Source organism: Acinonyx jubatus, chromosome C1, assembly GCF_027475565.1.
Source record: "Acinonyx jubatus isolate Ajub_Pintada_27869175 chromosome C1, VMU_Ajub_asm_v1.0, whole genome shotgun sequence".
NCBI lineage: Eukaryota > Metazoa > Chordata > Mammalia > Carnivora > Felidae > Acinonyx > Acinonyx jubatus.
In genome coordinates this window covers 83,425,702-83,447,850 of record NC_069381.1, presented here as the reverse complement: position 1 = coordinate 83,447,850, position 22,149 = coordinate 83,425,702, and the positions used below count along the sequence as shown (strand labels likewise).

General features: G+C 38.7%; 1 protein-coding gene and 1 long non-coding RNA gene across 5 annotated transcripts in view; one reads left to right on the top strand and one right to left on the bottom strand.

Annotated features, from left to right (window-relative positions):
* PLPPR4 (phospholipid phosphatase related 4) overlaps positions 1-13,250 on the bottom strand; it is a 39,891-nt gene extending 26,641 nt beyond the window's left edge. The window contains exon 1 of the mRNA XM_015073830.3: positions 12,889-13,250. Within this exon, the coding sequence (XP_014929316.1) occupies positions 12,889-13,110 (222 nt within the window). The 5' untranslated portion in view covers positions 13,111-13,250. The remainder of the gene's footprint in view (positions 1-12,888) is intronic.
* Positions 1-22,149, top strand: part of LOC128313936 (uncharacterized) — a 133,812-nt gene that overhangs the window by 108,140 nt on the left and 3,523 nt on the right. For all 4 annotated transcript variants that reach the window (XR_008295080.1, XR_008295078.1, XR_008295079.1 and 1 more), the window contains 4 exons: positions 1,629-1,763; positions 9,282-9,352; positions 19,663-19,699; positions 20,938-20,972. This is a non-coding gene — a long non-coding RNA (uncharacterized LOC128313936). The remainder of the gene's footprint in view (positions 1-1,628; positions 1,764-9,281; positions 9,353-19,662; positions 19,700-20,937; positions 20,973-22,149) is intronic.

The following is a 22,149-nucleotide window of genomic DNA, read 5'->3' as shown; positions in this document are numbered from 1 at the left end:
ATCCAAATATCAATTATATCTTTATAGCTCTAAAAGCACTAATTACAATCATTTAGTGATCAATTAGTAAAGTTTAAAATAATAATACATGTCTGTTTCATTACCTGAATATTGATTCAGCATTAGGCTTGGGGCAGTAAGCTTTGTAATCATTGATTTTAACCCTAGGTTTTGAAGATTTGTTCCCCTTACATAATTAGACAGTGAAGTATGTGCATTGTCTTGGAAAGCATTTTGTCTTTTAAACCAAATTAGACTAAGACCTGAGGCTGGAGACCTGTATTTCAATTGTTAAAAGTAATTGCTTTTAAATCTTTCTACAGTTGTAATTTCTTTTCCCTTAGAACATATACCTGACTTTTAGAAATATGGATACAAGTAGCAATTTAATGCTACTAATATTTTCCAGGTACCAGTTAAAGTAGTTTAAATTTCTGAACTCATGCAATCTTCACAAAACCTGTTAGGCACTATTACTGACCCCACCATACAGATGAGAGAACTGAGGCACAGATTACAAGACTTGTGCAAGATTATACAGCTGTTTAGCTAGATTATAAACTCAAGAAACATAGCACCTTAGTTCATGTTTGCAACCTAATTATACCCACTGCCTTTTGCTAAAACTACCACCTCTGACCTTTGCCTTCACAAAGATGTTTAGAAATAAAAAAAAATACATTAATATAAAGTACATCTTATATTTATATACTATGGATGCCACCTTACAATTTCTACTGGGAATTGTGCATATATTTTTTGATGTCTCCTTGAAAAATTAAAATCTTAATATACTTACATTAAATGACATTTTTACTATTACTTATTTTATTCATATAGAAAAGCATACCTATTTTCACCTGAACAGTCTTACAAAGGAAGTACATAGTACATTTAGGGTCCAATAAATACTTCCTTATATGAAACAACACAGGATAAAAGAAAAATATATAAATATTGTCATGCAATAATGTCAGGGAAATGAAATGTAACTAAAAATGACACATTTGAGATATGGAATAATAAAACCAGAATTCTGATTTGGAGATCTAAATTGACATATAATTTTACTGGCATACAATTTTATGTTATATACATAGACATTATTGAATTAGAGATATCAGTATTTTGAAAGAAAATTTTTAGTTGCTTACTAAATTGACATATCAATTTATCATTAAACCATTTTATTTAAGCACTATAAAAGTTTATATTTTCTATTATGTAATAATTATTTGATCTATTTAACAAACATTTATTGAGTGTATACTATGTGCTTGATATGTTTTATTTGATGTATCAATTATCCAGCAAAGGGATTTCCAATCTATTTTTTTAGATTTGAACTTAACAATGTCTCATGAGACTCTCTCTCCTTCAAGCTTGTCTCTTACATATTTAGATGCATACTTAGTTGCACATTATGAGTCAACCTTCAAGATTAAAGATTTTCCAAAGCTGCTAAAGATTTTATTTACTTTAATGTACCTGTGAAAGACACCAATGAATATAAAAGAAATACTGAACGTGTTTTGTTAATGTGAGACAGAACACTGATAAGTTTTATCTTCCAACATTCTAAGGCTGTGATTAAATTAAATGTAATTGTATCATGTGCTTCTTTTTAGATGCATCGAAAGTCAAATACACTGTAACATGGGATACAAGTACATCTGACAAAGAGGCACATTTTATTACTAAACTTGGAAATGAATTAATCTAATTACTGCTGAATTGCTTGACCAACACGAAAACCTAGGAAGGTAAGTGGTTTGCACCAAAAGTCAAAAAGCAAATGAGATCATTTTTGTGTGTGTGTGTGTGTACATGTTTGTGTGCCCTTTTGCAGACTTATAGAGTTTCACCTGATAACCATGCACAGATCTTTTGAAGGTGGCCCAGGAGGATGGAAATGTCTCTGAGCTGGAGGGATCTTGAAGCAGTGTTGTGGCTAATGACATTTTTAAACAACCTCCCCACCCATTTTGAGAAGTAGCCATCCATTAGAGATTTGTTTAACCCTACTCATATGCCAAGATTTGAGCAGCCTCTGATTATGGCAACCCAGCCATCTGGGATGTGTAGCTAAGCAGCCCAATCATGCTGTTGCCTCACTGCCCAAACTCAGTCTCTGCCCCTCTGTTATGCTTAACAGCCTCTGCTTAGATTAGAAATTGCTGTCCTTACTATGATTTTTCATGTGGCCTGGAAAATGAAGAAACAACACAGAAAAGAATGTGACTGCAGCACAGCTCACTAAGGTATTTGTGCTTGTTGGGGTCATCTCCTATTACCCATCTTTCCTCTCCTCTGCTGTGTTGACCTCTGCAATCTTAAAGTGAAAGGGTGGTGGTGGAGGAAGGGACACAGCCTGTTGAGTCAGGTGGGCTGGGGGGTTTTGGAATGAGCATTCTATAGTCTTATAGCCCCACAGAGTGGGCATCTTCTGGGAGGTGCTGCCCTGGGTCCTTCTTAGACATGTTGGAACACATATTTGAGCAATGAAGTCTTAGCAATTTCTTCCCTGTTTCAAACTAGACCTAAAGGACCATTAGCCTTCCAAATCAGCCAGAGAAGCCTGCGGCCAAGGCTAAGATCAAAGCTGAGGCTCCGTACAGTCTCTATTTCTCTATCTCCATTAATTAAGTTGACAGACTTCTTGACCAATGTAACATTAATACAGCACAAATTTATTAAGAGCCTATTATCTGCTCCTTGCTATTTCTATTGCTCTAGATGGTGGAGTTAAAAAAAAATGAAAAAAAATTATCTTAATTATCTCCTGGTTTAACTATCTAAAGTGTCACTAGAACCAATATTGTCCGTGAGACTTAAACATCATTGAATCTAGCATCAGTGAATAAATTTTTTTCCTACATGTATGAACTTCAACTGGAGGCTAGACACCTAATGAGAACCTAAGGTGGAAAAGCTTCAAGTGTTTGTCTCTCTAGTATACATTACCCAATAGGTAACTACTTATCTTTCTATGTTTTCCTGAGAACCCCAAATCTTTACAGTTGGAAGCTCTTTATATTTGAAGCATGCAAATCTCAGTTGCTACAATGCAAGTGTCTCTAGATCATTGTACAGGAGGCAAAAACACTTATTAATACTTTAAGGCATACCCAACTGTCTCAATAAAAATTCCAATGAATTTCACCCTAATAGTCTAAATGAGGTCACTTATTTCCAAAGATTGGATTATCCTTTGATTCATCTTTTCTTGTAGGACATGATTTTTTTAAATTTCATAGATGGCTTAATTGAAACATGGGAAGATGTATAATTTGCACCTGATAGCTGCTGCTGCTGAGTTCATATATGGTACCATAGAATTCCGAAAAGTCAAGAATGGCAGGGTCTCAGAGAGTGTGGACTGACCAACATCCTTAGAGAAAGGACTTGCAATAGAGTGTTAAACTAGTATATATAGAAGTTGTTCAGTAAATGTGAATTTTCTTCCACTGACAAGATTAAGTAAGGGTAATCAAAGCAAATGCTTTCCATTTTGTGTGTGTATGTGTTGCGTGTGTGTGTGTGTGTGCCTCTATCAATAAAAATGAGTGTGCAATCCAATAAGCACATGTTTTATGTATTTATGCATTGAAACAAATTATTACTGTATGCACATTATAAAATATACCAAAGTATGTGGTGTGAAAAATCAGAAAAATAAATTCCTTCCAAGGAATCTAGTAATGTCTGAAGCTACATAGAAAGTTTACTTTAGATAAGATGATGAGTTGATAGGTGTTGGCAAATGGGAAAGAGAAAGCTCATTTACTAAGCATTGCATTTCCATTAGAAATTGTTAGCCATATTATATAATTTGTACATAACCAAACAGTCACAAAAACTAACATGTCCACAGTATTTTCACCATTTTACAAAGGTGGAAACTGAGGCTTGGAGGAAGTGAATTACTGGCCCAATCTTTGCTAGCATGGGTACCTTATGTAACTAAAAGTGTCTTCTCTGAAAATTAAAACAATGAATTCTTTGTTTAAATATCACCTCTCCTTGAAGTCTCAAATCTTAAAAAATCCATAGGTATGCCTTAGATCACAAAATGAGTATAATTAAGAGATGAGGACTCATAGACCTTGGAGACTGATTTAATCCTTCCCTGTTCAATAATCCATGAGACAGGGCAACATATTTGATGCGACATTCATCAGCACTTACTTATAAATAAAAGCACTTACAAATAAAAATGTCTCCCCTAGCAGGAAAGAGAAGGTTGAAGATGAATTTATGTTCATATTAATGCTGTTTTATTCCATCTATTCAGTGAAAATTTATTGAAATTCTACTATGGCCTAGGAAGTATGCCAATAATGGTTCCATATTATTTCCCCTAATTTAACTAAAAGGCACATAACAAGCAATCAATAAATATTTATTAAATGAATAAATGTCATGAAGGCACAAACAGATTACACCCTGGTATTTCATTGTAGCTCCCCCCTTTGGAGAGTAGTTGTTCTAAGATCGGTCTCTTTGGATTCTGTGTATGTGGACCTGGTTTCTGAAGCATGATTAAGACTTTATAAAATGGCAGTTTTACTGCTAAGGCAATTGAACAGCCCAGGCTTTTGGTGAGGACATTATATCATAGACAACATATTCACACATAGTTCTGTTATTCCCACTCCCAAACAATACTCTATTAAATGAACTGATACCTCATTTACCTTTTCCTTAAAATACACTGATTTTAATTACCTAGATTTCTTCTTCGCTTTATTCTATACCTAAGGGGTCTAATGTCAGTTCTAGAAAAATGTACAGAAGCCATCTTGTTACAGCAAATAAGAAAGCAATTATTCCCCTTTATGTTAATTAACATAAATGCTTTGTGATTTAAAAACAACGAAAGAGTAATGGACCTATAGGGCAATTGATTCGGTATCTAATTACTGATCTGGAAAAACACCTCCACCTTAACTGTGTCAAAATTAGCATCTTTATCCTTGGCTTCCACATTCCAAAACCCATGACCATGAGGAGATTATTCCATTGCATAGTTACCTGGAAATACATTTCTCGGCTAGTTAATTCTAGAAGAAACCATAGAAAGCTAAGATGCTCATAATTAGACATTTCACACTTTATGTTTTTCCAATGTTTATTGTTTATTTTTGAGAGACAGAGCGAGAGAGAGAGAGAGAGCAAGAGAGAGACAGCATGAGCAGGTAAGGGACAGAGAGAGGGAGACACAGAATCTCAAGCAGGCTCCAGGCTCTGAGTTGTCAGCACACAGTCCGAGGCAGGACTCAAACTCATGAACCGTGATATTGTGACCTGATCTGAAGTCAGACACTTAACCGACTGAGCCACCCAGGCACCCCAGACATTTCACACTTTAAATACAAACTTTCTTTTCTTTTCTTGTGGCCAGCGTAGGAGAATAGGACTACTTGGGTTTCAGGCACATTCTTGGACCTTCTTGAGTCTCAGTTACTTAATTTGTAGAACAGAGTTAATATCTACTCCTCAGTTGGATTTAAAGGATCAAATGAGACAATATATGTGAAAAATTACATTACGCTATAATAGAAAATTCGAAGTTACTTTGTTATTGATGATATAGATTATGTTCTTACTCTTCAATGTATCCTCTTTCCTTTTCTGTCTGTCAGAGACCTCATGTAAAGCAAGTAATTGTGAAATTATTAGTGGGGAGTTAGGCAATGAGAAGGAAAAATATCACTTCCAATCTTATGATCTATAGCTGTAACCATGCTTTTATTTTTCTTAAATGTCCGTATTCTTTTCTTTTAAGTTTTATTTGTTTTGAGAGAGACAGACAGCATTAGTGGAGGAGGGGCAGAAAGAGAGAAAGAGGAAGAGAGAGACTCCCAAGCAGGCTCCACACCATCAGCACTGAACCCAATTCTGGGCTTGATCCCGTGGACTGTGAGATCATCACCTGAGCTAAAACCAAGAGTTGGATGTTTAACCAACTGAGCCACCCAGATGCCTCTAGCTATAAACGTCCTTCTCAAAGAGGCTAACAATTTGAAAAAGCAGAAGATCCATCATCCATAATGGCTTTAACATATTGATTATTGCAATGCAGTATCATGAAATGTGTGCCCTAGGTATTTAGGTACAACTTTCAAACAGCTAGCACAATTTGCTCACATGCAGAATTAGAATGACCTGTATTTTAAGTGTTATAATCCAGGGGGAAATTTTCTAATATGAGGAATTCTAGAAATAGTAATAATTAGGACTGAGCACTAGAACAGGAGTCAGGAGACTCACGTTCTATTCCTGACCTTACATTAACCAAAGCGTGTCTTTAGGTAACTCAGTTAACCTTTTCAAGCCGCAATTTTCTCCTCTGTCATAGAGGAATCAAACCAGATTTTCTTGGAGTGCATGATTATTAGACTTAATTCTGTAATACAACATTGCTTTAACTTTGTTTTTTAAAGAGAGGTTGCCTGAAAAAAAAGCCTGTGCTGTGCATAATATTTGTAATACATTCGCAACATAAATAGTAACAACTGTGCCTTAAATGGTTTTTATTAACAAGCCAGTTTAGACAACCCAAATGCCTAAAGGAGTCTCCATGATTTGCTCACAGATTGGATCTCCATTACCCTCACGTGCACTTCACTCCTACCGTCTATATTTTCTCCTAATTCCCCTTGGCCTGGCCTCTCTCTGTTTCTGTTCTCTTTTGGGGATCCCTTCTTCCAAAGAACTGCATACTCTCCTTTTCTAAGCTTTATTTCAGTTCCAACCCCTCCCTGTCACTCCATCCACAGCTGCTTGTACGGTCTCCACAGGAGACTCATGGATGTCCTCTGTGCCTTCCCAAAGGAAGCGCCTTTATAGGTGGACAGATACTGTGTCATCTACACCTCCATGTCTGGATGAAATAACTTACTATGAGAAGGAGATAGTACTAACGGAGCCAAGTGTAGCAGATGAATAAAGAGAACAACTTTATTCTACAACTCAAAGGGAACCCCAACCAGACATCTTCCAAGTACCTGCCTTCAGACACCATGAAGCTAGCCCAGGCATCACAGAGCCCAGTATCCCCATCCCATTGCATTTTCACATTCAGCCTTATCATGAGAGCAGGTGTGAGAGAGGGCGGTGTGATGGCAATGTGAGAGTGAGATGGACCAGCACTCAAATCCTGGCTGCTTCACTTCACTGCTGTGTGTCTCCAGAATTATTTAGCTCTCTGAGCTATAGTTTGCTGATTTGAAAAATAGGGATAACAGGGGTGCCTGGGTGGCTCAGTCGGTTAGGTGTCTGACTCTTGATTTTGGCTCAGGTCATGATCTCACTGTTCATGAGTTCGAAACCCGTGCTGTGCTCTATGCTGACAACACAGCCTTTTTGGGATTGTCTCTCTTCCTCTTCCTCTCTCTCTCTCTCTCTCTCTCTCTCTCTCCCCCTCCCCAACTCGCTCTTTCTTTCTCTATAAAAATAAATAAACTTTAAAAAAATTAAAAATAGGGATAATAATACTTTCTTGGTACCACCTTAATACAATATTAATACTACCTTCTAGGGTACTTCTCAGTATTTTTTTAATGTTTATTTATTTTTGAGAGAGAGAGAGAGAGCACAAGTGGGAGAGGGACAGAGAGAGAGCGAGACACAGAATCAGAAACAGGCTCTAGGCTCCGAGCTGTCAGCACACAGTCTAACGCAGGGCCTGAACCCAGGAACCATGAGATCATGACCTGAGCCAAAGTCGAACACTTAACCGACTGAGCCACCCAGGAACCCCTAGGGTAGTTCTCAGTATTAAAGGTATCATATGGACAGGGTCTGTCACATAAAGGAGGTTTGAAGTTGATTATTCTGTTTTATTATTATTTTCAATCTCCTTTGAGGTTTGTAGAAGCCAAATATTTTTTTTCTTGTTAGAGAAAAGTAGGGCAAAGAACATTATGAGTGACTTGGCCATGGAGACACAGTAGGATGGCATTGGTGCTTAGGAATAGCACAGATTTTCCTAATAGCAGGTTCTGCCTATTTCCAAATACTTGGTATTTGTGGGAATGTCCTCATTTAATCTCTCTAAAACTTAGGAATCTATTATGTTCTCCATTTCCTTCTTGTTTCTCATCAAAAGACTTTGCACGTTGTGACTCTAAAAGAGGAGGAACGATTTGTCAGCTCATCTCTGTTGGCAATGTTTGCAGTACTTTTTTGAGCAGACTCTCTCTCCATGCCATCTAGAAAAGGGAGAAACCTACAGCTACTATTTTGGTATGTGCAATGCACAAATGTGATTTTGTACTTCTTACAGATGCCAAAGTTTATGTAGAAGAAAATAAGCTGGCTATATTTCTCAGCAAGGGGATCAAATGAGTTATATAATTTTCACATAGATCATGAGCTAGAACAGAAATCTTGTGAATTAAGGTTTGCTACAACTAAGAATCTGTGGACACTCTCCAGCGGGCAGGAAAAAAAATCAGATTAATGTTTTGTCAGGGCACGAGAATATCTGCACATGGTGTTCAGACTGACCATGGTGTTCTGACTGATACAGGGTATCTGTGCTCAAACAAAGGCTTTTGGAACTTCTCCAGGTAGGACAGCCGCTGAGAAACAATGGCTTTTACTCCTGAACACATTTTCTGGTTACCAGCCCTATAGTAATTAGCCTGCATTAACAAAATCCTGAAACATACCCATTGTTAAGTACAACATTCAAACTAGTGAAAACTATCCATACAATTTCAAGTTTGCAATGTTTAAAATATTTGAATATGTAAGGCTTCAGATACTATTACTTTATGCTTAATGGAGAGAGATGATATTTTCACTCCACCTATGTTTGTGCATGACTATGTGTGTAGGTGTGTGTGTGTGTGTGTGTGTGTGTGTGTACAAAGAACAAGAATTTGAAACTATGTGTATCTGTAGCCCTATAAAAATATCTTTGCATGTTGGTTAAACATAGCTCTTCTATCTCCATAAAATAAACATTAGATTAATAATAAAAATGTATGTCATAAAACAGAACATTTAAATGAAAAGGATCTCTTTCCCATTTACTTATTAAGAAATATACCTTGTGGCTTAGAAGTATTTGTCATTTGTTGCCATTACATGCTGAATGGATGTGAACCCATTTCTTTAAATAGGATGACTAATGAGAACAAAATGGTGAGTCTGAGCATAGGTACAGCCATTATGATGGCTTGCATAAAGAAAATGCATTAGGCACACACTCAGCTTTATCACATGTACTACTGGGTGATGAAGCCTGAAAGACCTTTTACTAATTCTAGGTATGCTGTGGCTGCAATTGTCATCGTAAGTGATACAACCACCAGTTGGAGAGTGCTTTGGAACTTTAAAGGTAAAGGAAACCTTTTCTTCAGTGGAACATTCTCTTTTAACCTGCTTTTCTGTTGAACCTGATAAGGCTTTGGATGTGCTTGTTTGAGAGTTCCTTTCAAGTTGAACAATGCCAAACCGAATAAACAAACTTGTTCATAAAGTGAGGTATCCTGCTGGAAATCATCATGTGTTTTTAAAGTCATCATGTAATATTCATGTATTTAGTTACCGTCAACCATAAACTCCTTTATCAGCAGACAATTGGCAGTATAAACCAAAGGTGTACAAAAAATTAATGCTCTCCAGTAATTTAACGTTTGCTTAACATTGAGTTTAGCGGTGATGTTAGAGGTTGAACACCTCAAGCCAGCACCCACGGGATATAATTTCCATGCTCTGACACTCTGCACATAGTCTGCCAGGGTCTCCACTCTTTCCCCTGTTGTGGGGACACTAGCCACTAATTAGTGAGTCAGTGTGGGGAGTATACACTGTCCATCAACCCTTTGCACCTAGAGGCAGCCTGAGCTGGGAAAGCTGGTCTGTTATCAGGAAAACTGTCATCTTTATCAACATGCCGTTACTTTAAACTACATGTTCCGATGTTTACTAGTGGGAGACCAAAGACCGTAACTTTACCTATGTGAATATTCTTTCAACATGTTGAGAGAGACAGGTGGTGCAGTGGTTAGGAGCACGTGTTTTGAATCAACACTCAGCTCTACCTTTGACCTTGCTTTTAAACCCTGGCAAGTTGTTGAATGTCCTGAGTTTCTGTTTCTTCTTCTCTGAAACAGACATAATAATGGAATCTTTCTTAATGAGAACCTTTAAAAATTGAATGAGATGGTGCACGTAAAGCATTTAGCTTTCTTTATTCTTAGTATCTATTAAGTGCTTCGTAAATGGTTGCCATCATCCTTGTACAAACTGTAAATAGCACTCAGTTAGTTACTCTCTCCATTCAGACAGGTCAATTTCAGGAATGCTCTGGAATCCAAACCAGCTCTGGAAATTGGCAAAGAGGTGGCTTAAATTTTTGTCTGAAGTAACAGAGAAAGGCTTGAAATAAGTGCTTTGGGTTGATCTGTGATGGAAGATTCACTCATGTTTCACTTTTCTATTTTAATTACTGAGGTCCTGGGAAACTATGTTGTAAAACAAAGTGTCATTATTCTAGAGCATTTTACTGACATATTAATTTGTGCTATTTATTCATCCTCCAAAGGAGATATAAAGCTCATTCTCACTGGTTTCAAAATGAGTCATTCCAAAGAAGCCTGGTAGGGCATCCTGTCAACCCCTTAAATAATTGGTGTACTAATGTCTTCTCCCATTTTCTAGAGGCTCTTTAGTGGTTCATCATGCATTGAAGTTTCAGGGAGATAATTTGCAATCCAATTTTGTGGCTCTCCCTTTGAAATCTGTTACCCCCAAGATGTAATGTCATTAATGCTCAGTCCAACCCCATGCGTAGTCTTCAAGTAATTGTTTTATAGCTTGCCTTGCTAAGGAATTTGTAGAGGGTATCTGAATAGGTCAAAGGGAATGTAATGATTTGGGAGCTATTTCCATTCATAGAAAAAAAGTAACAATTGTGAGATGTTTGTTCCTAGAGACAAACTTCATTTTCAGGTTTTGGTTTTTTGTTTGTTTGTTTTTTAGTAGGCTTCGCACCTAATGTGGGGCCTGAACTCAGGACCCTGAGATCAAGAGTGATCTCTACCAACTGAGCCAGCCAGCTGTCCCAATAGACACATTTCAAATGTATTAGTGCACACACAGACTCTTTAAAGGCATATTCTTAATTCTCTGGTTTGCATCCTCTTTCAAAGAAGTATTTTCCTTGAAGCCATACAGCCGCAATCCGTATGTAGTCAGCTTGTAGCTGACCTCAGGTGTGCTCCATCCTGGAGGTAGAACCCAGAAATGAACTGATTTCTCCTAGAACACATAAGGGGTCCAGACGTGAATGAAAGTGCTTTAAACCACAGTGGATTAGCAATGCGACAAGTGGCCTGACATGATTTAGCTTAAAGTCAGTTAGCCCATTTTCTATTTATTTTCCCTTTTCATCATGGAATCCTCTGCTGCCCACATTTTTCTTGAGAAAACTCTCTGTTATATTTCAACAAAATTGTCTACACCATGGCCTCAAAATCCCTTGTGAAAGAGAAAGGCCAAAAATAAATGACTCAACTAATTACTTTAAATAAACAAGATATCTTTTTTTTCCCCCTATGGATCATGAAGGAGTCACCCATCATTTTTCTGAGACTTATGCAAGTCACATACATCTTTCTGATAACTGAAACCGTTTTTAAAATTTAGGACACCCAAGACAAATTTGCAAATATACTGTTCTGTACAAGAAACAATCTGACAGTGTCCCTTCCCCCAAGTTTCAAGGCTGTGGCTGTCCCTCAATATAGATAAGCCTCACAATCACCAAATACAGAGTCTACTGTCTGTACTTGGAAGTGCTAAACCTCCATATTTGGCTGAAAAGACAGCCAATGAAGGATTTTTTTTAATTCAGCAACAGTCTTATAATTCTCTATGCAATCAGGCTTCAATTACAGAACATACATTTGTCTAAAACCATCTAATTTCCCTAAACCTACCCAATGCATCTCTTTTTTTACCTATGACTTAATAAACCTCTTGTTTAAAAAATGTCTTCCTAATGCAATGGACCATCGTGCATGGAATCACTGTACCTGTCAATCTTTATAACCCTCCCATAAATTGTTCCTTTCTTAAATACTGCATTTGGGTAAGTTAGAGGTTCATTATCACTACAGCTCCATGTCAATCGCTTATTTGTAATACTGCTCAGCACAGAAAAAGTGCACATGTACAAATCATGCAAAATCAGATGATGATTTTAAAAATACTACAGATATATATACACACATATGTATATACATAATACATATATACACGTATATGTGTAATTTTTGTTAACCATGGAAAAGGGCCGATAGGTTGATGCCTAGGGATGCAGACCCAATTTTAGAAGCAGATGTGAGCACCATAGAAATCATAACAGGGGAACGTTTGTTTGTTTTTTAATAAAGCAATCAGTGATTCTAATGCTCTATAAACATTCCCAGACCTCATACATTCTGAGCATGGCTGTGTGCATTTGCATTCTTAGCAAAAGCTCACAGAGTTCTAGATACGTACTTGCAGACGCAAAACACACATCCCAAAATATCGGCATCATGGCCCCTGTGGGCCGCGGACGCTATGCACACAGGCGCTACAGGAGGGCCAGGGAACTAGCCCCACATTCACTCACACAGGTATCTCTTCCCTGCAGGCCACCTAGCAGCGACACCGCTAGTGATAATCACCCCTGGCTGGCAGACACTCACAGGGACACTCGGGGGAGCTCCGGAGAAACCTGGGGGAAGGGGGAGGGTCGGGCATTTTAGGGCAGCGGCGCGCACCCCGGCACAGTGTCCACGCCTCCAGCACCGTCCAGGACCCGAATTCGCTCCGGAGCTGCCAGCGAGATCTGCATTACGCCAAGGCGCTGCACCAACTCACCTCCACGAAATAGAAGCAGGGCAAGAGGGTCACGCTGTCCTTGATCACTTTGCCCTTTGGCCTCTCCTTCGCCGACATCCCGGCCGCCTGCCGGAGTCCGCGTCCTCCCCCAGGCGAGGTGTGCACCGCGCAGCCGAGGCGAGCTGCCTTCTCCAGCCGCAAGCGCCCGGCGCCGCTGATGTCACATTCCCCGCGGGCACCGCTGGAGCCAGCGCGTTGCATGCAGCGCCCCCGCCTCTCCCCGCCCCTCTTTGCAGCAAGAGGCTCCCTAAACCGGCAGGTCTCCTTCCTCCCCTACTCTGGCCCTCGCTCCCGGTTTTTCTCCACCTAGAGACGTCCAGCTCCCTCCCACAAGCTGTTGCTGCAATGGCTTCCCCTCCCTGCCACCCTCCCTCTGCTCTCCACCGCCCTTGCGAGGCTTCGCGCTGTCAGAGCTTGACGTCAAGAATCGGAAAAGGGGGGACGCACCCCTGGATATTGCAGCAGAGAGGCTGAGGAGCTCAGACACCCACACCCGCCTGGAAAGCCCCCTGGGCCACTCGAGGAACGCTTACTTAAGGATTGCTGGAGAGCAGAAGCCCAGCTCTTGCGCACTGGCCCACGGCATCAACACAGACCTCTACCTGCGTGAAATTAAAACTTGGATCCCATACTGAAAAGTAGGCCGTGGTGGAAACTTATTGAAGGCTGGCTGCTATCAAGGAAGGACGGCACGACCCCTTTTGAAGATTCTCTGCTTAGGAGATTCCCTGGCTCCCTGCAATAGCGACTCTTCCTGCTGATGAACACCATCACCTGTCTGGAGATGGTGAGGGTTCCCTGCAACGATGGGGCAGATGTGTGGGCATACCCATTGAGCCCAGAGGCCAGGACATGTTCTGACCTCAGCATCACACCTCCCCAACAAAGCCAGCATCACAGAGGCACCTCTTCAGACATCAACAATCTAAAATAAGTCCTTCACCTTGTTGGCAGTGTGCCTGGCTGGTCTCAATTTTGTGATGATTCTGACAACTTAGAAGGGTCAAGTAATACAGAGGGGGAAACACACAGCAAATAAAAAACACTGTATTATGTAATAAGAAAGACAGCTCACTTCCATGATGATGTGCCTCTGGTCATTTCCAGTATCTTATAAGTCTCTATTTGAAGCATCTGACCACCAATGCCAACATTCTCAGTCCAATTCCTATTCTCTCATGACCTCATCTGAACAGTTACTTTCAAATGTCCCCTCCAAATACCATCACATTGGGGGGGGGTAGGGTTTCAGCATAGGAATTTCGAGGGGACACAGATATTCAGTCTATAGCACACTCCAGTAGATCTTTGACAGTGTGGAGACAGTCTGATTTTCTTTTTCTTTTTTTCATTTTCTTCTGTCGGGCTTGGGTTCCAGAGCCCCACTGTACAAAACTCCATTTCCACCTCCCTATGCACCACACTTCACTCGCAGAATCCCAGCCCAAACTAAACCCAATTACCTGCCCTCACCGGAACAACTGAAGGTGGGTAGGGAAGAACACACAGCCATGTGGTCTTGTCTCGCATTAGACTGATGACCACAAACTTCAAACAGGCCCTAATATCCCACAATCCTAGTATTTTTCCAGTCTGTTCACTTTCTACTCTCCAAGGAACAACTCACACCTTCTCCTCTTTATTCAAATCTTGTCATTCTCAGCTCACGACTTAACTCATTTCACTCAGAAAGCAGAAGTAATCAGAAGAGAGCTGTGTTATCTTCCAAAGCTGATAAATTTCCCCATCCTTCACCCTCCACAACTACAACCATCTTTTTCCTGGACTGGCACAACAGCCTCTTAACTGTTCTACCAGCTTCTACTCTTGCTAGCCCTATGTCCTACAAATCATTTCCTTTACAGGAGCTGGAATGATCTTTTGAAAAGTAAATCCAATTGTGTCATTCTTCACCCAAACCCTCTAAGAACTCTCCATCACACCCAGGAGAAAAATCTAAATTCCTCACATTTTTCTTAAAGCCCTATCCAGGGGCCCTGCCTGATTCATGGACCTTACTGATGTTGCTTTATGCCTTAATGGTCTGACAGTCCCAGTCTAGCTTTGTACTCCCTCAGGGACTTTGCACTTCCTGTTTCTTCATCCAGGAATGCTCTTCTGTCAACACTGTGTGGTTTAACCTCTTACTTAATTCATACCTTTGCCCAAATTTAAACTCCTTAGGACTACTCACTCCACCTATAGAGCACTAATCACCTCAGGCCTCCATTACTCTTTATCCTTACTCATTATGTTGTTTTTCTTCATAGGACTTACCACTATCTGATAGTTTAGCAAGTATTTATTCATCAATTTTTATTGACTTTATCTCCCACTAGAGTGTAAGCTCTAAAAGATTAATATGTCCTGTCTGGTAACTGGAATTGTGCCTGGCAAATAACTGTTCAGTAAATATTTGTTGAAAGAATGCATGAACCAATTAAATTAAATGATGGAGGTGAGTGGGGGTATGGTGAAAAGAAATAAACAATGCATATAAAACCATCTAACATGGTTTCATCCACATACTAAATGTTCAATAATTGTTAGTTGATCCTGTTTACCAGTCATCTTGCTATTAATCAGTGACTATACTTCTCATTACTACCAAAATTCTCCTGCGTGTGTTTTCTGTTTTCAACTTTCTTAGTACCTCAACAGAATTTGCAATTTGTGGTGGCGGTAAAAAATAAGTTGGAAGATTTTTTAATCTATCATCCTGGAAACTCAGCTCTTCTATATAAAGAGGAGGTAAAACAGAAGGCTAAAACGATAGCCCCCTATTTTTATTAGCCAAGAACTGAAAGCGTGTGAGAAAATATCAGAGATGCATGCTGACCACACCTCAATAATTCAATAAATTATTGAAACATTAGGAAGGCACTTTCCTTCTCCTCTAGGTGGTCGGACCAGCTTGATCTGACCACATGGTACAGGATCAGGAAATGCTTCAGAATTCAAAGCCAATTCCTATTGTAAATCCTTTATCCCTCCCTTGACCAGATGCTCTTTTCTTCTATCCCACTTCTTTTAAAATATTTTCTTTCCCCTCTAAAATCATTTCACAAAACAATCCAGCTACCTCATACAATCCCTCAAATACTAAACACAATAATAATTTTACATTGAAGTAAGAGTGTGATGTATTTTTTTAAATGTCTTTTACGTACTTTAACTTTTGATGTTGAAAACAATGCAATGAACAAGGCAAATTCTTTTATAGAATAATCTTGTAGAGAGGATTCAGAGATGGAAAACATTAAGTAGTAAAAGGTCGAACCAGAAGAAAATGAGATTTGGAGTCAGAGACCTGAGCTCAAGTCCAGTATTTATAGTTGAAGTCTGCTCTCAAGCAAGTCACTCCAAGTTTCAGTTTCCTAATACATAAAATGAGAGATGTGTTGGTGCCACCTGACAGCAGCACTTGGGAGCTCAAATGTGACAATATATGTGAGAGCACTTGGGATGTTATCAAACTGGTCCATCCATTCATCTGTCCATTCATTCAACCTACAAATATTGATTGACCCCTCCCCACCACTATGCAAGAGGCACTTTTCTTCCTGGATACCCACTGGATAAAATAATAGAATACGGTTCCTGCCCTCACAGAAACCAGAGTCTAATGCACGTGAAAAGGGAGAAGACACCGGATAATAAATTCGCCAAAACAATAGAAAGCACTTACATGATGCTCACTACAGACAAGTCACTGTTAAAAATGCTTTGCACCTTTTACCTCATTTAAAGCTTACAACATCTTTAAGAACTGGATACCATTGTGTCATATTTTTCGGTTATAAGACCTGAGACTCAGAGAGGTTAGCTATTATATTTAAGAGCAATGACTGAAATTAGCTGAGTTTTTGAACCCAGTAGATTGCCCCAAGCTCTGTGATCTTAAGGGCCACACACTCTGCCTCTGGTAACAAGCATATAATTACCTCTTGTGATGTACACTACTGAAGAAACAATTAGGGTGCGGTTGTAATTACTATGGAGAAACTTCTTAAGTGTGGTGGCCAAGGAACGCTTTGGGAAGAGTGGACCTTGGAGCCACTTCCAGTATTGAGGCTACTAGAGGTGGTCGGACCTCCAGCTACTAGAGGACAATCCTGAACTAAAGAATGCTCTATTCCACATTCACCATGTACGTCCATATTTGGGCCAAGTGCAGAACTTGTGTGTTGAATGTTGCTAGTCGCAAGTCTTCATGATAATGGCGGCATTAAAAACAATTTAACATGCCTCACAGAACTTGAATATTTTTCATTGGAAATCCTATTTCAGTGCATTCAGATGAAAAACGGCACCCATTGAACATGCAGAGCTCTGACATTTCACAAGACAGAGTACTTCACGGCACAAATAACCTGGAAAAAAATATGCCTGAAAATGCATTTGACATGATTATTAAAACTGTCAGACTCCTGAGATAAGAAAGAAGTAGTTTTCCTATGTGTTGGTTTTGGGTGCTCACAGCCAAATAGAAACTCCTTTTCAGCTCTTTGGCAAGTATTCATCCTTGGGATATTTGTCTGACATTTATCTTTAAGGTTGAAAAAAAGTATATTTTATTTAGTAATGTATTTCTCAGACACCAGCCCACTTCATAGCATTTTCAGGAGACAATGTAAGATATTATTTCATTTTTCTAAAAGAGAGAAGGTTAAAAGAACTGAATGTATGAAGGAGAAAAAGAAGCAAAATGAGGAAAGTTCTGACAGATGGGAAAGTGATGTTCTAATTCTGGCCTCATCATTGATTGAAGAGAACATCTTACCTCAGGGACTTGGTTTCCTCACCTAAAGAGAGAGTCAGAATGGTAAAATGAACATCTAACAAACATCTTATTTGTCCAAGACCCATTGTTCCTTCTTGTGATAGTATCTTGAATTTTCATGAAGAACTGTCCACTCCTGCAGTCAAAGCTGTAATTTAGGTGTTCAGTCCTCTCCAGGTCAACTAGGGGAGTGGGGATGGGGCGCCAAGTGAAAACAAATGGAATAAATTCCCCAATAATTGGAATTTTGAAGGGAGTGATTGCAAGATGGAAAACTCTTGATGTTGATTCATGGCAGCTGCAGAGAGAACAGCAATTTCTTTTGGTCTTTCAATTCTCAGAAGTGACATGTTCTTTTCCTTTGAGAAGTATGACTTTCTTCTTTCTTCTGTTTCTTTGAAAATTTCCCATATCCTTTAAAATAAATTCTTGCCTCTGTCTTTCTCCCTCATCCCCTCTCTCTTTCTTTCATAAATTTAGCCAGAGTCCACGTCTGTGGCTGCAACGAAAAACCCCTAAATAAGACAAAGGGATCACAAGACACTTATTAACTTAAGGATTAACTTAAGAACTTAAAAAATAACACCTAACAGTATTCTCTGGCAGGAGATAATTTGTAATTGGGTTTTACATTTTCTACTATCAATGACTTTTGCCCACCATGGTCCCTCGTGGTTCCCTACGAGGGCATGATAAAAGGTGACTTACCCAGTTGTAGTGAGTCCCATTCCACAGGAATATACATTTGCTCTGAGAGTAGTGGTAATCCCAAGATATCCCATAGTAGTGACAGCAGGAACCAAACAAAAAGTTGCATTGTGGAGCTTTGCTATGGGTGTGCATTGACATACTGATGTGTTGAGAATGGGTTACAACTACCCCCCAAAATACTTATATTTTAGGGGTATGGCAGGGTCTGTGCAAGTCCTTCAGTGCACGTTGCTTCTGTTTGTAAGCATTCCGGTTAGGGTGGAGCATCATATAACAGCATGCCCAGAGAGCTGCAAGCCATCAGAAATCGATGTTCCACCCCAATGCACTGAACATGGCCAAGAACTGGAAACCAACTGGACATGCCATCCAGACAGTCAGTGGCAGAGCATGTGAGCCACAGACTTTCTCACCCCAACATAACTTTCATGGGGTGAAAATGCCCTAAACACACACATACACATTTTGGAAATAAGAGCACCATTTTTGTTTTGACATATTTGATATAAACATTTTAATTGGATTTAAAATATCCAAGTGATCACAAGAAAGGTGCCTGGGTGGCTCAGTTAGTTAAGCATCCTACCCTTGATTTCAGCTCAGGTTGTGATCTCATGGTTCGTGAGATCAAGCCCCTCTTCAGAGTCAGTGCTGACAGCACAGAGCCTGCTTAGGATTCTATCTCTCCCCCTTTCTCTGCCCCTTCCCCACTTGTGTTCACGCTCTCTCTCAAAAATAAATAAATAAGCTTTAAAAAAGTGACCACAAATAGTTTAGACATTACTTTGGTCAATGAAAGCAGAGTTGTTGGATTTGTCCAATCTAATTTCAAAGGTTGTTATATTTTCAATGCTTGTAAAGCAATGATTTTAGATTTGTAACAGCTACTTGTGCAAAGATTTTCTTCAGTGGTAACTATCACAAAGTTAGAGAGATCAAAATTAAAAATTTTGATCAGAAAATGTATGTATCCATTCCCTGTTACAAAAATCATATTTTTGGAAGTAAGCTCAAGTTTCTCATTAAAAAAATTGAATAGATTTTATTTGGAAGTTTTATATTTAATGTATTCCCCTAAAATTTGATTTGTCTTCATGGTTACACACTGTAAAAATATAATTAATTTTTCCCACTAAGTTTTCTATAGCTGCCCTTAATTTTCTTTTACTTTACCATACTGTGCTGTATTAATACATTATTTTATGTATGAAAAGGTTGAGAAATACATGAACATAAATTGACTATTCCTTTTCTTTCAGTGCCACACTGGGTAAAAGGTTTTCTACTATCTTACTGGTAAGTAACAAGCAACAACTAATTAAAGTATAAGATAGAGCCAAAAACTCAATATAAAAATCTTGCCATCATCTTGGATTTATTCATGCCTTTCATCCCTTACATTTAGTCTCCAAATCCTTTTGAATTTCCAGTGAAAATTTGTTCTTTCATATTTGTGTCTTCCCTATTTCCATTGGCATCAATTAATGCCTGGTTTCCTGCAAAAGTTTGCTGTGTCCCCCAAGCTCTTTTTGCCACACAACACCCCTCTAAATAAATGATCTACCAGACACTCTTTATCTTTGTTGAACAGCCTCATTTCCCCCTCTGCAGACTGTGTCCTCTCTTCTGATGAACTTGTTTGAGCCATACTTGGACCATGTTCACTCTGCCTCTGAACCCTCTCACATGCTGTTCCCATCTCCTGGAATACACATACATCTCACATGCTCTTCTAGACCTCTGTCTGAACAACAGTGGACCTTATTTTGTACTGCACAATGTAGCACTTGATTATGACCATGATTATTTTATTTGATATATTTTAATCTAATATTGTATTCCCACCTGTAGGAGTGAATTGGGGGAATGACATATGTCATATTTCTTCTATCCATCCTCTCCTTTACATTTCTGCTCTCACTATTTTGTTCAATTCTTAATGAAGAATTATTTCTATGATGTTATAATAGCTTCTGGGTCAATTTCCCTGGCTTTGTATCTTCATTTTATAATCAACTATTCATTTTTTTAAATTAATAAAATGTTTATTTATTTATTTTTAGAGAGAGATAGAGATAGAGATAGAGAGCAAACAGGGAGGGTGCTGAGGGAGAGGGAGAGGGTGAATCCCAAGCAGGCTTTGCACTGTCAGCATTGAGCCCAATACCAGACTTGAACCCACGATCCATGAGATCATGATCTGAACCGAAACCAAGAGTTGGATGCTTAACTGGCTAAGCCACCCAGGAGCCCCTATGATCAACTCTTTAATTTTGATTTTAATTTTATTTCTCCCAAAGTACAATTTTGATCACGTCACTTATTTGCTTAAAAACGCTCCAATGTTCTCCAGTCTCTTGGCTGGCATTTAAGGGCTTCTTTGGTCTGGCCTCCACCAATCTTTCTGTCTAAGCCTCCACTGTCCCCTGGGTAGACCCAACATACAATCCTTGGTATAGTGTTTTGTACATTTCAAGACTTTAGTGAATACTTTTTGAATAAGTGAATTCCATAATTTTTATTCTCCCCTACAGTGATTGGTATAACCCTGGAACAATAAAGATTCTGAGTAAGTGCTTTCATTAATTTAGGCTTTTATGATTTATGATCCTGCTGGGATAAGCACACACTCTCTCTCCTTTCTCTCCTCTCTCAACACTTTCAGCACATTGGCAATTTTCACAAGAAGTGTGAAAAGTGTCTGACACGCAAATAAGAATCTATTTTAATTAGTCCAGAATGACTCCTGTTTTCTCAATCCTTCTGTAATTACCCTTTGATTGCATACATTTTTTATAATAATTAGTCCAACATCAAAATTTTGAGCCTCCCTCTGGAGCTATGGAGAAATGTGCTCCAATCAAGCAGATCTGCATCCTCTGATTTCTTCCCAGTGTGTAGCCAACCATGCGCTCTTGTAAATACTGCATCTGAAATTCTCCTAAATTCTACTGAAGACTCACTTTCCCTGTGAAGTTTTCTAGCCTTGTCTCTAGGCTTTAGCAGCTCCAAAAATTTTCTAGAATCCAAATGTTAGTGGTCTTTTTTTTTCTCTGAGCACCTGTGCAGTTAAGTGCCTCTTGAATGTATCTTTCCATCTATCTTGGTTTCCTTGGCTATTCAACTCCTCTGTGGACTGGGAATTTCATTTTATTTGTCATAAGAAACTAAAAGTTTTCTCTGTTCCCTCTTAATTTGAAGTCATGATATAATCATTATGGTTTTTTTTATTGAGGTGTAATTGACATATAACATTAGATTAGTTTCAGGTATACAATGTAATGATTCGATATTCATATGCGTTCCAAAGCAATCACTGCAATAATTCTAATTAACATCCATCCCTATACATAATTAATTTTTTTCTTGATGAAGAATCTTAAAATCTACTCCTTAGCAACTTTCAAATACGCAATATTTCAAATATTCCATCCAGTATTATTAACTACAGTCACCACACTTATGTTTTATAAACAATTATAAGAAAAATTAGGATAGGAGTTCAAAAGATTTTAGAAAAAATTATTAAAAGACATGGGAACCAATGTAAGATGACGTAAAGCAGTGGTTCTTAACTTTTGCTGCCACTCACACCCCTTTTATCCTTACAGTGTGCTCTCGAACACTTATGAAAAGAGCTAAAGCAATAGAGTTCTTAAAATTAAGATGTTGCATAACTTTATTTATTTATTTATTTATTTATTTATTTATTTATTTTTAAATATTTTTTTTTTCTCAACGTTTAT